The following is a 13,953-nucleotide window of genomic DNA, read 5'->3' on the forward strand; positions in this document are numbered from 1 at the left end:
TGCGCCCTCCTCTGGATGCCCGCTGGCTCTTCTCACAGTGCCACTCTCCTGAGCTGGGCTTTGGGGCTGTTTACAGAGGTAGGAACTCCTTTTTTAATGGGCGTGTAAGAGGAGAATAGCAGGAAGACACCGTCTTGGAGATGGCAGTGAACCTTGAACCTCACGGGAGAGCCTGCGCTGGTGGAAGGGTGGCCCAGGGCGTGTCCTTCGCGGTCCTGCCTTCACACCTGGTTGGAGGACTGTTTCGGGGCAGCAGTGGTGTGCTCTCCTGTGTGCCCTCAGAATTTGGGCCATGCCTGGAACCATGGCAGACGCCAGGTGCCTGGTGGAGTGAGTGCGGAGGACACTGCACTGGTGTCACTGAAGGTCAGGAGGAGCCCCGGAGCAAACTGACAGCCCAGAGGGCGATCGCAACCTCTTTTTAAATATTCTAATTCCATTCTAACCCTCACTCTGTTTTGCTGGAATTTTTCTGGTGTTCTTGGTGTGTTAGCATGAATCATTGAAGCCTCTTTCTTCATTATTTGTGAATTTTACCAGTCGATTTTATTATTAAGTGTTTACAATTTCTGGTTAAACTTTCATGACTACAAAAGAGAATTTCAATACAGGTAAAAAAGTACTTTTCCCATTGATGGTAACAGGTTGCACACACTTCCGTGTAAGAAGAACGGTGGGAGTCTAGTAGACTGGCGTGGGTAAGCCTGGGTTTCACCAGTGTGTCTAAAACAATGTAGAATGAGAGATAAGGTGACTAATTCTTTCAATGAGATTTCAACCTTTTTTGATTTGTATTTTACCAGCCTTCGTTCTTCCCAGGATGGCTTTTATTCACATTTCTGGTTCCTTACAGCACCTTTCTGACGTTCCTGCTGCTTTAATGGGACTTACGTCTCTTTCCCTCTCTTTTGTCCCTCTCTGTAGATCTATCAGGTTCAAAAGGTAGGCCGTCCCCTGGCTGATGGCATGCGCTGTGTCCCGCCCGCCTGCTCCCCTGCCAGCGGTCACGCTTTGCCCTGAAGCTCCTCGTGGCTCTCGCTGTGTGTTGGCGTTGGAGTGAGAGTGCTTTGGGTCCCCGTCCACCGTGGACAGCTATGCTTGCACTTTTCTGGGTACTGAGCCCTTCTCTCTTCTCCGTTTTTCCTCCAGAAATTAGAAAACTGTATCTTAGAGAAAAACATGAATCCTAACTCAAAATCACATTTTAAAATCTGAGGGAACCTCTGAAATCCCCTGGATTATCTTTCCAGACAACTTTATTAGAAAACCTTTAAATATCCATACAAGTCACCACACGTGGAGGGATTACTAGATCCTGACTTTAAAATCTGAGTGAAAAAGAAAGTGAAGCGGGCACCACCTCGTCCAGCTCAACAGAGACCTGTCCTCATGTCCCGGGGTCAGGGTCCCGGGGACTCGCCTCCCCGTTCCTGGTGTGGTGTGGAAGCAGCTGAGTCTTAAAGTAGGTACCAGACAGGAAATAAAGGCAGGACACCCTGTCCGTGATTTAGGGTTCAGAAGTAGCGGAATGAGGAGCGACCTGCTCAGGGAATCCGCGTACGGCAAGTCTTCCCATGAAAGAGGGGAGTCTGTTTCTTAGAACCTCATCTATAATAGTTTCTGACTCTAGTTAAAGAAGAATAACTGTATCTTTCTCTTAGAGCAGATAAGAAAATCACAATAAAGGGCTGGGATTGTGGCTCAGTGGTAGAGCACTCGCTTAGCCCATGTGAGGCCCTGGGTTCGATCCTCAGCACCACATAAAGATAAATAAATAAAGGTATTGTGTCCATCTACAACTACAAATAAATAAAATAAAGCCATTGTGTTCATCTACAACTAAAACATTTTTAAAAAAAATCAGAATAAGGTCGTTGAGTTTCAGAGGTGAGAGCATCAGGCCTGATAAAGGCACTGCCGTGATTTCCGGGCCTGCCGTGCAGGATTCCTCTGCTCGCCCAGGTTCTGGGTGCCTTCCGGGTCCTCGCTCTGCCTGTCTGCTGCCCTGCAGAGGACAGAGAAATCCGCTTTGAAGACACCAGAATCTGCTTGCAGTGTTAGGTCTCTAGTGTCCAAGTATTGAAGTGGACATTGAAGCCCAGGTTCCAAGTCAGCATTTGAATCAGAATTCGACTGGTTCAAGGGAAGCTGGGAGCCCTCACTGTCACTGCCCCAAACCCAGCCAGAGGCTTGGCTGGTCGCTCCACTGAGGTCTGTTCCTTCACTGCTCTGCATCACTGGGGTACCAGGACTGCTGGTGAGGACGCTGTCAGAGGTGACATTGTGTGCGGCAGGAGCTAAGAGCCCGCAGGCCCCGGAAGGAGCACGCACAGTTCTGTAGTGAGTGTGTCCCCAGGAAGGGAAGGCGTTCCTTGTCACTCAGAGTTATGAAGAGGAAAAGGAGACAGTCAACAGTCTCTCCTGGCCCAGTGGCTGATGGGCATGATGGCTCCCTGACCCAGAGCCCTTTCTGAAGGTCTTTTGCCTCCCTCTGCATGGCTTACTGGCTGATGGTGAGGTTTGCATTCGAAGTACTCTGCACTCCCTGGGGTGTGCTGTGAGCCACTTGCTGCCCTCACCAGGGCTACCGTCCAGTGGCACTGGGTGCTCTGGGGTGTCTAGGCTGACCTGCAGTGAGGCAGCTGTCGATAAGGCCACCTATGAGCTAGGTGAAAGACTTTGAATACTGGTTCTCACTCTTATCATTAAAAAGGAATTAGGTGTAGTGTAATGTTTGATGTAAGTATAGAGTGGGACAAAAGAAAAATAAGGAAATAGAAAAATTGGCAGTGTAGACTTCCTGTGAAGTTTAATGTGAACTTCTCTGTTTTAAAAACATGCATTTTCCTGCTGTCTTCACAATTGGAAGAGGAGATTAAGGTAAAAGAGGTGTGGAGGCACCTGTTCATCCTGCAGGTCCACAGCAAGGGCAGAGCGCACGTGAACTGGCTGCAAAGCAGCTTTAAGATGGTGCCTTCACTGAAATTGAAGTTGAAACGTGACTTTGGAAAGTGTTCGCTTTTTTCCTTTTCCAAATTTATGCCTAAGGAGAGAGCTTACGGAGAGAGGCAGCCATGTGGCTGATGGCATAGAGCTCGGTCTGGTGGCTTTTTAAAGGCATGGTTCAGTGCCCGCTCCTAGTTCCTCCTCTTCCAGTTTTCTCCATGGTGCCTCCTCTAAGAAAGGAGCAAGACCGTCGGAGAGCCACAGGTCAATCTGGCCACCCTTCAAGATGCAGCTGCGCCAGACCCGGCAGCAGTGTGTTGGGCAACTGGAAAACCATTACAAGTTACCTTGTACCTCTACATCCAATTCTTTTTTTCAGATTATAAGATTTTAATAATGTAAAAAGAAAAATCACTTCTGTTATATGTCTTAGAGGTTCTGTAGACTATTCCTTGATTTCCTTACTGAAAATTGAGGGGAAAGTATAGAAAAAAAGCAAAACCCCATAATCTGAGGTGGAAATTTGAACACCTGAGTTCCCACCTGACTCTGGAGTCACTGTATTTAGTGACAGTGACACCCCTTCTGAACCTTCTCTTCTAAGGTAGAGACATGCGCCATCCAGCAAGCCCCAGACGTAGCTGGCAGGTCTGAGTGTTTCTCTTCCTGCACCAGGACTTCCTCTGAGGCACTGGGCGCCTTCCCATGAGCAGGCTATAAAGTGTGTGACCCTCTGGGCCTGCATCAGCACAGATGTCAGCTGGCACACAGGGGCTAGGACCCGGGGCCAGCACAGGGCCTCCCCCTTTCCTCTGGGGCCTCCTTCCTCCTGCACAACACGGAATGGCTCTCAGCTGTGCTTCTCCTCCACGGTGTGTCTTCCTCCTTCGGGTTTGCTCTGAAGGCATGCACAGCTTTCCAGGGGGGCTTGCAGTGCTTCCCCGGTCTCAAGGCCGCCCCTCGGCCAGCAGTGCTTTGTCCTTGCTCCCTGGCCTGAGGGACGGAGTGGGCGGGGTCTCTTCACGCTCCACCTGCACCAGGTGGCCACGGCTTCCTCTCTGACCTCCTCACCTTGGCATGCTCCCTCCACCCTGCATGTCTGGACGGTCTCCTGGGCCGTTTGTTTCACCTCTGGCCTAATTTTCCTTCTCTTCTGTCTGTAGAAATATTATGGACTGGATACAAAATGGGGTGACATCGAGCGGTGGATGGTAGGCCTCAAATACAATTTCAAGACTTAAATGGTTTATAATTTAATCCTCATGCAGTTAGGTTATGCAGATAGATTCCTGCTGCACCATAATCTGATACTGAGAGATTTCCACTCAGGCGTTTCTGCATCTGGTCTAGGATTGTTTACCTCCATGTACATCCTGCTCAGACACCACCCTGGCCACCCAGCCGGGCCCATCCGTCTGTACAGCTGACTGCTGCCGTCTTCAGGCTACCCATGTGCAGGGTCCTTCACCACAGTCCCCACATGTCCTAGGGCCAGAGACTCAGGATGGGCACGTGTCCTTGACACGAGAACTTCCTATTATCGTCAAGTTTTGCCATGATCCTGTTGGAACCAGAAGAGGCTTAAGACTTTTTGACTGTGGCCAGCTGCTGCCCTTCAGGGTCAGGTGGCCACACCCCACTCACATTGGTGAGAGAGAGGTCCTTTACCTTTTCTGTCTATTTCCTAGGACAGCCCCTCTGCCTTCCTGGGTCAGTTGAAAGTGAGCTCTGTCCTCTGGCCCTCTCTGCAGGAGAGGGACACACCCCAGGGCTTTCAGTGGGCCCCAGAGCCAGGCTCTGCCCCTATCATTAGCTCCTGTCCTGCCTGCGGGGCTGGCGGCCTCATGCTGCACATGCTCCAGAGATTGAGAACCTGGCCAGGGTGGAAATGTCCTCTTCTGTGTTCCTCATGGATGAAGACAGTCAGAGGGCAGCACAACATCCTCCCTTAGTCACCTGCATATGGCAGGAAAGAGAACTGAGCAAAGAGCACACCTTCCTGTTTCTAAAAAGTGACTGACTTCCACCTGGGTCACCCATCACGTTATCTAATTTCACACAGGTAGATGTATTTTCATCAAACCTTAAGACAGCTGAGAGATGTGTTAGTGTTTTGAATACCACTGAGAAAGAAAAGGTGCTTGTGGTAACTGTGAGCAGCTTTGATTATTAGACATACCCCAGCTTCAGAGATGTCCAAGATGGAAACTGCGTGTCTGAGATTCCACAGAGTAGAAGAGACGAGGTGACGTCCTCCTTGGGGTTTGGGGTTGACTGGTTGGTGTTTTGAGGAAATGATTCCTGAAGAAGAGTGAGGTTCTGAAGTCAGGGAAAGCCTAGGACCCGAGCATCGAGGTTAGAGGAAACTCAGCCTTGACCTCTGCCCCGTGCTCACTGCCTTTGAAGCCAGAGTGAAGTGTGCCCTTTGTGGCTTGGGAGCCCGGCTCCTAGGAGGAAGCCTTCCCAGGGCTTAGCTGAAGCCCTTCAGTGAAATCAAACAAAGTGTTTATTTGCCAGTGAGATCAGAAAGTCTGTACCGTGTTGCAGAGGGACTGTCTGAGCTTTCTGCTTCCTGGGCCTGTCTCTAACCTTTCCCTGCTGTCCCCGTTGCTGCGGTAGGAGGACAGTGAGCGCCAGTCTCGCAGATCCCGGAGAAGCACGTCGGTTAGTACCAGTTTGTTCGTTACCTGTGCTTTGCTCTTTCAGTGACTGAAGTACCCACGCTGCTTATGAAAAGACTTTACTAGTCCTGATATAATGCTGGAAGGGTTCCCGAGCAGACTGGGAACTCTGCCTGCAGCGTTTTGACATACCGCAGTGAGGAGGAGAGCTCTGAAGTTTGTGTGCACGGCATCTGAAGGGCTTTTTCTGCTGTCAAATATCCATGAATGATTTTCCTAGTAATAATACCCTGAGGTGTATTTATGACTTACCTGTTAGTGACCTATGGTGTAAATAGCACCACATTAATGGAATTTACTTAAGTTCATATTATCCATAACAATCCTGGGCAAGCAGAGGTGCGCACAGCCCCTGTCACCAAAGCCCTGACTCAAGTCCCCAGCCCCTTCGGAGGCGACCAGCCCACCCCACCGCTGTGGCCTCGGCTCAGCCTTGTCCCTCGGAGCCTGGGGTGTCTGTCTTTGGGAGTTGTCTTATCACTTCACGGTGGTTTTCCATCCTTTCTTCCAACAGGCTTCTGATGAAGATGAGCGCATGTCCGTGGGTAGCCGCGGCAGCCTGAGGGTCAGTAACCGGAGCAATGGGGTCCGCATGCAGTGTGTGTGGCTGAAGCCTGGGCTTGACATCCTGCCCTCGCCTCCTGCTCCCGCACGGTGGCCTACCGTCGGTGTCTGACCGGGGGGGGGGGGGGGGGGGGGGGGGGGGGATGCTGGCTCAAGTCTGGTGGCTGCGGGGGTGTCTCCGCTGGGTGTCTCGCACTTGTCCTGGGGGAGTGCTGGTGTGGTAGCTCCTGGGCCGGCTGCTCCCGGAGCGCAGCTGCCAGGTTTCAGTTGTTTCCCTCGCTCAGTGTTGTCTGGGCACTGCCAGGGTGACCAGCAGGAGTGTGAAGGCATCTGCAGTCCTTGGGCAGGTCTGTGAGCCCACTCACACACCCCTGGGAGTGGCCGCCTTGGTCACAGTGGTGTCAGTTCGTCTGATTCCGTGCTGTTCCTGTGGCAGCAGGGGGTGCCTGGCGGAAGAGCTAGACCCGGGTTGGCCCTCGGGACCCCTCCTCTCATCAGCTAGGATTCTGAAAACAGTGGTTTCTCCTTGACTTTCCAAAGGCCTCATGGATGCACCTGACGCGGTGCGCGCTCTGGGACACACGCAGGGCCACGGTTCTGCTTAGTACATCAGCCTGAGCATCTTGCCCCCGTTCACGTGGGTTGAAGGCGTGTCTCCCGCTAGCAAGGAGGACCGCAGGGTTGAAGGCGCGTCTCCTGCTAGTGAGGAGGGCTGGTCCCAGGACAGCAGGTCTGTTTTGCCGATGAGCTGCCTGAGTGGGAACACCTTGCTTTTCAAAGCTGTGACAGTGATGTCACCAAGCCACCCCTGGGCCAGGTCTGTGCTTGCCGAGCAGCCTCTTGAGGCAGTGCCTTGTGCTGTTGAACCACCATTGCTGTCGCTGTCACTGTCTCTTCAGTGGCAAACGCGGGTCCCCTGTGACCTTGCTGGACAGCATCCCTCTGAAGCAGTTGAAGTGCCCCTTTGCTATTTGGAACTAGCTAACAGTTGTAAGTCCCTCATGGTGCCTCTGACACAGTCCACTGTAGAGAAGGAAGATCTGTGTGACCAGAATGCCGTAGATGCAAAGTTTGTGAGCCGAGCCTGTGGCCAGGACACAGACGTGGCAGCTGCTGAGCAGACCCAGCAGGCCAGGGCCGGACACCAGGTGGGGAGGCACAGCTGCAGGGCCAGGGGAGCGGCTTGCTGAGGGCAGATCAGAGACGATGGGTGTAGCGTCCCGATTCTGCCAAGAGAACCGTTGAGTGGTGAGAGCAAAGCTGAACTGACGGGGATAAGAGAGATGGGGGCGGGGTAGCGGATCCAAACCTCTGTTGGAGTGCAGTGTCTTCAGATCCGTGATCCTGAGAGAGTGCGTGAGACACTGTGCGCACTTAGTTTTTCTGGGAAAAGAACTTCCACTTTCCTGAGGCTCTCAGAGGGTTCTCTGACCCCAGAGGGTGTGACCGATGGCAGTGCTGGTGAGCATTGCGGTGTCACACGGCCTTCATTTTGCTTCCAGCCACCTTTGCCAGGAATGAACTAAGTCTCTCTGCAGACGCTGTTCCTGGCCAAGGTATGGGGTGTATTTGTCTCCGGGTAGGAAGCCTCATGAGGAGTCCACAGTTAGAGTGCTGTCTGGGGGAGAGGGGAGTGGGGGGTTGTCACCCAGCCAGGCGGCTGCACTCTTCCCCTCATGGACTCCGCCTGAGTGCCTCAGAACTTCAGTCCCACAGAAGCTGAGGCTGTGGACCTAGAGATGAGAGCCCGTCCCCTGATGTTCACAGTGCGTGTAAGAGGCCTGCTCAGGGTCTCAGCCCTCAGTGATAGCCCCAGCTCCCCTCCCCTGGGGCCCGGTGGGAGGTGCAGGCCATGTGCCAAGAGCCCCTGAACTCTGACCTCTGCTGGTTGGTGCCCCTGAGCAGGGCAGCCCAACTGGGAGGAATTGCACCTCCCGCATATCTGCATGAGACCTACTTAGGCTGGTTTCATGCATTTTAATATTCTGAAATCTTTTCTTGGTAATTTCTTGTGTAAGATTATATCTTTTATTTCTCAGCCTCCCCAAACACAGGCTTTCCACATTCAGCCAATAATGCTGTTGACCCTGAGAGGGACCGGGGGCCTTGCTGTCCTGGGTCTGTGTGGATGGCCTCACGGAACAGCGAGACTTTGGATATCATGAGCTTTGCATCTCTCCCCGCTCACCTGGTGTGTGCGGTGCCCGAGGGGAAAGGGCTGCTCAGGCTATCTGTGAATCGTGGTGGCTGCCATCATTCAGCCCCCTCCAGGGCTTTGGGTCCTGGGGGAATGGGGTTCTGTGTGGCCCTATTCCTCACAGAACTTTTTCAGAGGTGTAGAGAGGTCCTAGAGATCGTGAGCCAACCTAGTCTAAGGTCTCAGCGATGAATTTTTCATGTTTCTCTCCTCTTTTGACTCACCTCCCCCCTCCTTGCCATTGTTTTTCTTCCTTCCTTGTTTGGACAGTTGCAGCCTGACGTGGAGTACGGGGGTCCCTACGCCTGGGTAAGACACTTGTGTGGACTTTGCCGTGTGATCCTAACCGTGTGCTGTGACAGACAATAACCCGCGATGTTCCTGGAATCTCATGGGGTGACTTTGTGAAACACTGTGTGTGTCTTGTGCATCTACAATTTAGAGGATGAGGTTAGGAAGGTGGGTCCCCCTCCAGGGTCTGTGATCCATCTCCCGGGGCCTCCTGATCCTTGCACGTGGCCCTGGAACCTGGATGTCTGTGCGCAGACACTCACTCACCAGGTGTCTTCGAGGGCCACTGTCTGGTGCAGGCCCTGTGAGCAGCTCTGTGCATGCCAGACAGGGGGTCAGTGGGCGCCTTCGGGAAACTCACATCAAATCAAAGATTCCCCAGGCCTCAAATTTCCTTTAAAAGGTTGCATGTAACATCATTTTGCCTAATTTTTAAAAAGCATTTGTTTCTGATCTATAGCCATTCAAATTAAATGGACCATTTGGCTCTTCTGCAAAAAAATACTCCTTGAGAAAGACCCCAGTTCCAGTCACAAAAACGGAGGCTTTTGATTTAAACTTGGAATTGCTATTTTTATAAATCCGAGAGTTTCTGTGCCTTATGCTTTCTGAAAACCTGTAAACTTTATTCTTAGAAGAAGAAAAATTCAGTCTGACTAGAAAGCACAGCTCAGCCAAAGGTGATTTGGTACTGAAGTTAGCATATTAGACAGGAAATCACATTAAAGACATCATTTCAAAGCCTTTTTGTGCTTATCTATTACTACTTCATTTAAAAATTATTTGACACATTCCTGTTTTAGAACGTATTTTTGTATTTAAGGTAATGGTTAGGAACAAGAGCTGTGCACCTGCCCTGCGTGTTTGGTCCTCCGAGGGTCCCCAGTTCTGGGTGGAAGGGATGGCTGAGGAGGGCCATCTCCTGTGGCCACTCCAGCCATCCTGGCCTGGTGAGGTTGAGGCCAACTGGCTCCTGCAGGAAGCACAAGGCACGATGAGATTCAGGAAGCGTCACTCACAGAGCATCTGTCACTTATCTACAGAGCCCTTCCGTAGTGCCCTTGTGTGGCAGTCCTTCTGTTCTCTAAGGAATTGAAAATATTGGTGACCTGTTTCTTTTATTTTTTTTAATATTTTATTTTTTAGTTGTAGTTGGACACAATACCTTTATTTATTTATTTTTATGTGGTGCTAAGGATCGAACCCAGGGCCTCGCACATGCTAAGCGAGCGCTCTACCACTGAGGCACATCCCCAGCCCCTTGGCAACCTGTTTTTAGGTGGCTCCTGGCCACCCTTTGTGTTTCAGACTCACAGTGCATTTTGCTTCCAGCCAGTCCTTGATGGGCGGGTGTGTAGGTGAGCTGGGTCAGGAGCGTGCTTTGGCTTTCACTTCCTAGTGCATCTCTTTTTAACATTGTCATCCTCTGCCGGACAGTGCTAGTCTGTGAGCGTCCTCTCCGGATTCCCTCCAGCAGTGTTCCTCTGTGTTGCTGCACCTGGAAGCTCCTCATAAAACCTGTGCTCCCGGGTCCTTGCAGCATTCCAGTTTCCTAGGTCAGGGCCTGTGTCCCTGAGAATTATGCCAGTGGCCATGACACAGGTCGCCTTCAGACTGCCCTCTCGTAGCCTTGACCAGTGAATAGCATGCAGAAGTGAAGAGCCACACAGGAAGGAGAGAGAGACTGTCGAGCAGAACTAGAGACCTGAGGTCAGGTGGCATTGATATGCTGCCTGTGGGCTCTTTATTGTCTTCTGGTCGACCTTTCTTACCATCATGCCCCATAAAGTAGCCCCACCACCCAAATGCACCATTCAAGAGGAGAGGGTGGTGGCGATCTCTAAGAAGGTCAGACTGCTTCTCACTACAGGGTCAGTGAGACCCTGTAGATTTGGGGATGTGGAGGTACAGCGGATTAAGTCATTTGCTTAAGGGCTTCCGTTTGGAGTTTGGGACTCAGGTCCATGACCCAGTGCCACCTCCTTCATCTTCATCAGGTGTGTGGATGGCTCCTCCTCTTTCTCCCTCTGGAGCTGGTTATGTCTCTGACGCTTGAGCTCTTACCTTGAATCAGCAGAAGTTTCCTTCTAGATTGATTAGAGCCCTTCCTTATAGCCCTGCTTTTGCTCCGGACTTGGGCAGGGAGACAAGGAGGAGGGGGAGAAGGCAGGCGCTTAACATGCTCGTCCTCTTTTACTCCTGGAGCACGGATTATGAGATCATTAAGGATGTGCTCAAGTCTCAAGATGAGACATGAAGTGGGAGGACTGGGAATGGAGAAGGAGTAGAGAAGATGTCGTCCACCAGCAACAGTTTTTCTTTGGTGAACTTTTGCATTTAATTGCAGATTGATTAGAAACAATTTCTGGATCTCATGAAGGTATTTCATACTAAGCTGTAATTTTCCAGAACTTACCCTGAACCAAGACCTGAAATCTCTGACTGAGTCCGTGCCCCCCCACCCCCGCTTGGCAGCCAGCCCTCTCAATAGCTAGGATTTGCACAGCTCCCACATAGAACTGGATCCCAGCATGTGTGCTTCCCTCCACTGCACACTGTAAGACCCAGAGTGACATGTGACATGAAGCCCATGACTTGATCAGCTCAGAGCTCTGTTTCCTCTGGGTTGCAAGGAGGCCATTTGGGGGCCACCAGGATTTGTGCTGCCCCAAACTTGCCAACCATCCCCTGCACTAAGGAAACTCCGTCTAAACTTGGCTGATTTTCCCTGCTGTCAGTAGCCACATCCTCATGTATATACTGATGTTAATTTTTCTCTTTTCTTCATTGACACAGACCAATGGTTATGATGGAGAATTATATGGATCGCAGTCCCTGAGCAGAAGATCTGGCAGGGTCAGTACAGCCAACTTGCATGGCACGAAATTCAAGCAGGTTGCTTCAAAGCTTCTAAGACTTATTGCTAAATTCAGCTTTTTTCCTCTTTTTATATTATAGCAGGACTCTTCTTTTTCTAACACATGATAGAAAGAAAGATAATGTTTTCCAACTGGTAAACATTCCCTTAATGTTATTATTCAATATTCTCGGGATGACTGATGTGGTAGGAGGTAGGTAAGAAGCTGATATTGATAGGACTCTCTTAAGTTTAACAATACCTAGAATTAAAGTCTCCCTCTTTCATTATCTTGAGGCCCTCGGTTCGTGTGTATAGTGTGTGTGGTGGTGTATTTGGCTTTCACCAATACTTAAGTCCAGCGTCTTCCCAGTTCGCATTTCTTGTTTGTAGTTTTAATGTTTTTCTTTCACGAGAGCCTGTGTTTCCCTGGAAAGGAAAAGGAAGAGAACTAAATTGCAGTGTTTGGCTGCTCGGGGGTGAGGGTGGGAGGCAGAAGCAGAGGGCTGCTGAGGGGAGAGAAGTACAGGCTGCCGCAGGGGCTTGGGGGACATTTAGTCCCTGGGGATTTCAGAAGGTAAGCTGGGTACAGCTAATGAAGCCTCGTGAGCTGCCACAGGGCTCTTTTGTGTTAAGTGATCTAAAATGTTCTGTTCTTATTGTCAGTTTTTTAAATTATGTTGAGATATTACAAACACTTAAATTATATTTCTAGACTTCGAGTGGGTAACACAGAGCACCCCCACCCCCACCCCGCCCTACTAAACCAACACAGTCTCAGCTCTCCAAAACTGGCTGAACAGGTTGCTTTAGCCTTCTCCTGCCTGCTTAGGATTACAAGTGTCTTCATTGTATTTCCTCTAAGCTCTGCTCCTTGCAGACTTTGCATCCCTCCCAGCCTACAGCTCCTCTTGAGGCCCTTGCCTTACGCTTCTCTAAAGGAGTGCAGAGCTCGGGACAGGAGCTGCCTGCTCTGCACAGCGGCCATGTTGACACCTTGCTGACTGGCTGCAGTGTCGCAGTCTTGCAGACTGTACTTCCTGGTGGCCACCAGACCACTACTCGGTGGAGTTTTATAGACTAGTTTGTAGCTTTCCCTCCTGATATGTTGTTTTACTGTAAGTGGTCACCGAGAAGCGCAGTGTGGGCTTAGAAGTTACTTCAGAAGTTCTTTAGTGTAGCTTTTCCCAATGTTAGGTGGACCTGTGGGTCATCCCTAATGTAGCCAGCATGCCCATGACCATACAGGGTGACATCAAGCTCCACATTATGCAGACAATGACTTAGTTTAACCTTTGAGAAAGTAAAAATATGCATCATGATTAAGATTTAGATAAAGCCTGTAGAAATCAAATACAAAAGGATCTGTTTACAAAACTGCTCACAGAATGAAATTGGATGTAAAACTGATTTTAAAAATAATCTGAAAGTAGAATGTTCGAAGAACAAAATAACCTCCCTGAGCCACTCTTTAGGAAGCTCCCAGAGCAGAGCTGCTGGAGCCGCGGAAGCATGAGCTTGGAGAAGAGTGGACGGGAATGCGACGTCCACCCCCGCCTGCAGGAGGGAATGATACCCGCTTCCTCTGCAGGGGACCGAAGTCTCCCTAGCAGAACTGCTTGACCTTGACACCTTCCTAGCCACATTCAGAACTGCACACGTCACCTCTCTCTCTGCATTCTGGAGGGATCTGATATTTTTAAAATGTGCTCAAGGGCTGGAGCGTGACTCGGTGGTAGAACACTTGCCTAGCACGTGTGAGGCCCTGAGTTCCCTCCCAGCACTGCAAAAATTAATAATAATTAAATGTACACTCAAGACATTATAAGGGCAGTTTCCTTCTATGGACAGAGGTCTCAGCTGGAGGGGGACAAGCCACCCCCTGAGGTTCCACCTGTCCTCAGGTGTGCTGGGCTGAAGAAAGTAAAAATTTTATAATAAGCAGGATTCCAGGTACCTTAGAAGATGTGATGAGGAAAGTTCAGATTGGGGGGTTATAGGCAGTCTGGCAGGAGATTTAGCACGTGACGACATAGTAATAGGTCAGCTACTGGGCTCCGAGGAGAGGTTCCTGAAACATGAACCCTCCCGCTGCTGCACCAGCCATGCCAGCCTTCCTGGGCTGCTGGGGCCAGCTCTGTTTTATCTCTGCCTTGCGGATGGGCCAGGCTGTGCTTCGGGACTTGAAGCAGGTACTCATCACTTAAAAATGTCTCCTTCTTTGGTGCTCAGAATTCCAGCTCTGGCGGTGACGGCAGATTCTCCACTTTGTCATCATGCAGGGAGGAGAAGTTGGTTGGTTTCCATTCAAATCTCTCACACCCTTTCTTCAGAGACTGCAGGTTTCATAGCATGCGCTGTGTGTGTGCGCACTCGGCTCTCCTTCTCTCTAACATGCCATGGATTCTCATTTGGAT

The 13,953-nt window shown here is 50.6% G+C and overlaps 1 protein-coding gene across 7 annotated transcripts in view; it reads left to right on the forward strand.

Annotated features, from left to right (window-relative positions):
* The window catches only part of LRRFIP1 (LRR binding FLII interacting protein 1), a 132,775-nt gene that overhangs the window by 79,590 nt on the left and 39,232 nt on the right, over positions 1-13,953 (forward strand). For 3 of the 7 annotated variants that reach the window (XM_081260828.1, XM_081260829.1, XM_081260830.1), the window contains exons 3-9: positions 925-942; positions 4,110-4,157; positions 5,566-5,610; positions 6,142-6,192; positions 8,659-8,697; positions 11,476-11,535; positions 13,769-13,831. The exons of 2 other annotated variants lie outside the window; for them this stretch is intronic. In XM_081260828.1, the coding sequence (XP_081116954.1) occupies positions 925-942; positions 4,110-4,157; positions 5,566-5,610; positions 6,142-6,192; positions 8,659-8,697; positions 11,476-11,535; positions 13,769-13,831 (324 nt within the window). Of the gene's footprint in view, positions 1-924; positions 943-4,109; positions 4,158-5,565; positions 5,611-6,141; positions 6,193-8,658; positions 8,698-11,475; positions 11,536-13,768; positions 13,879-13,953 lie in introns of all 7 variants that reach the window. 2 more of the 7 variants (XM_081260831.1, XM_081260827.1) reach the window with 1 other exon arrangement.

Source organism: Spermophilus citellus (assembly GCF_964194105.1).
Source record: "Spermophilus citellus genome assembly, chromosome: 11".
Taxonomy (NCBI): domain Eukaryota; kingdom Metazoa; phylum Chordata; class Mammalia; order Rodentia; family Sciuridae; genus Spermophilus; species Spermophilus citellus.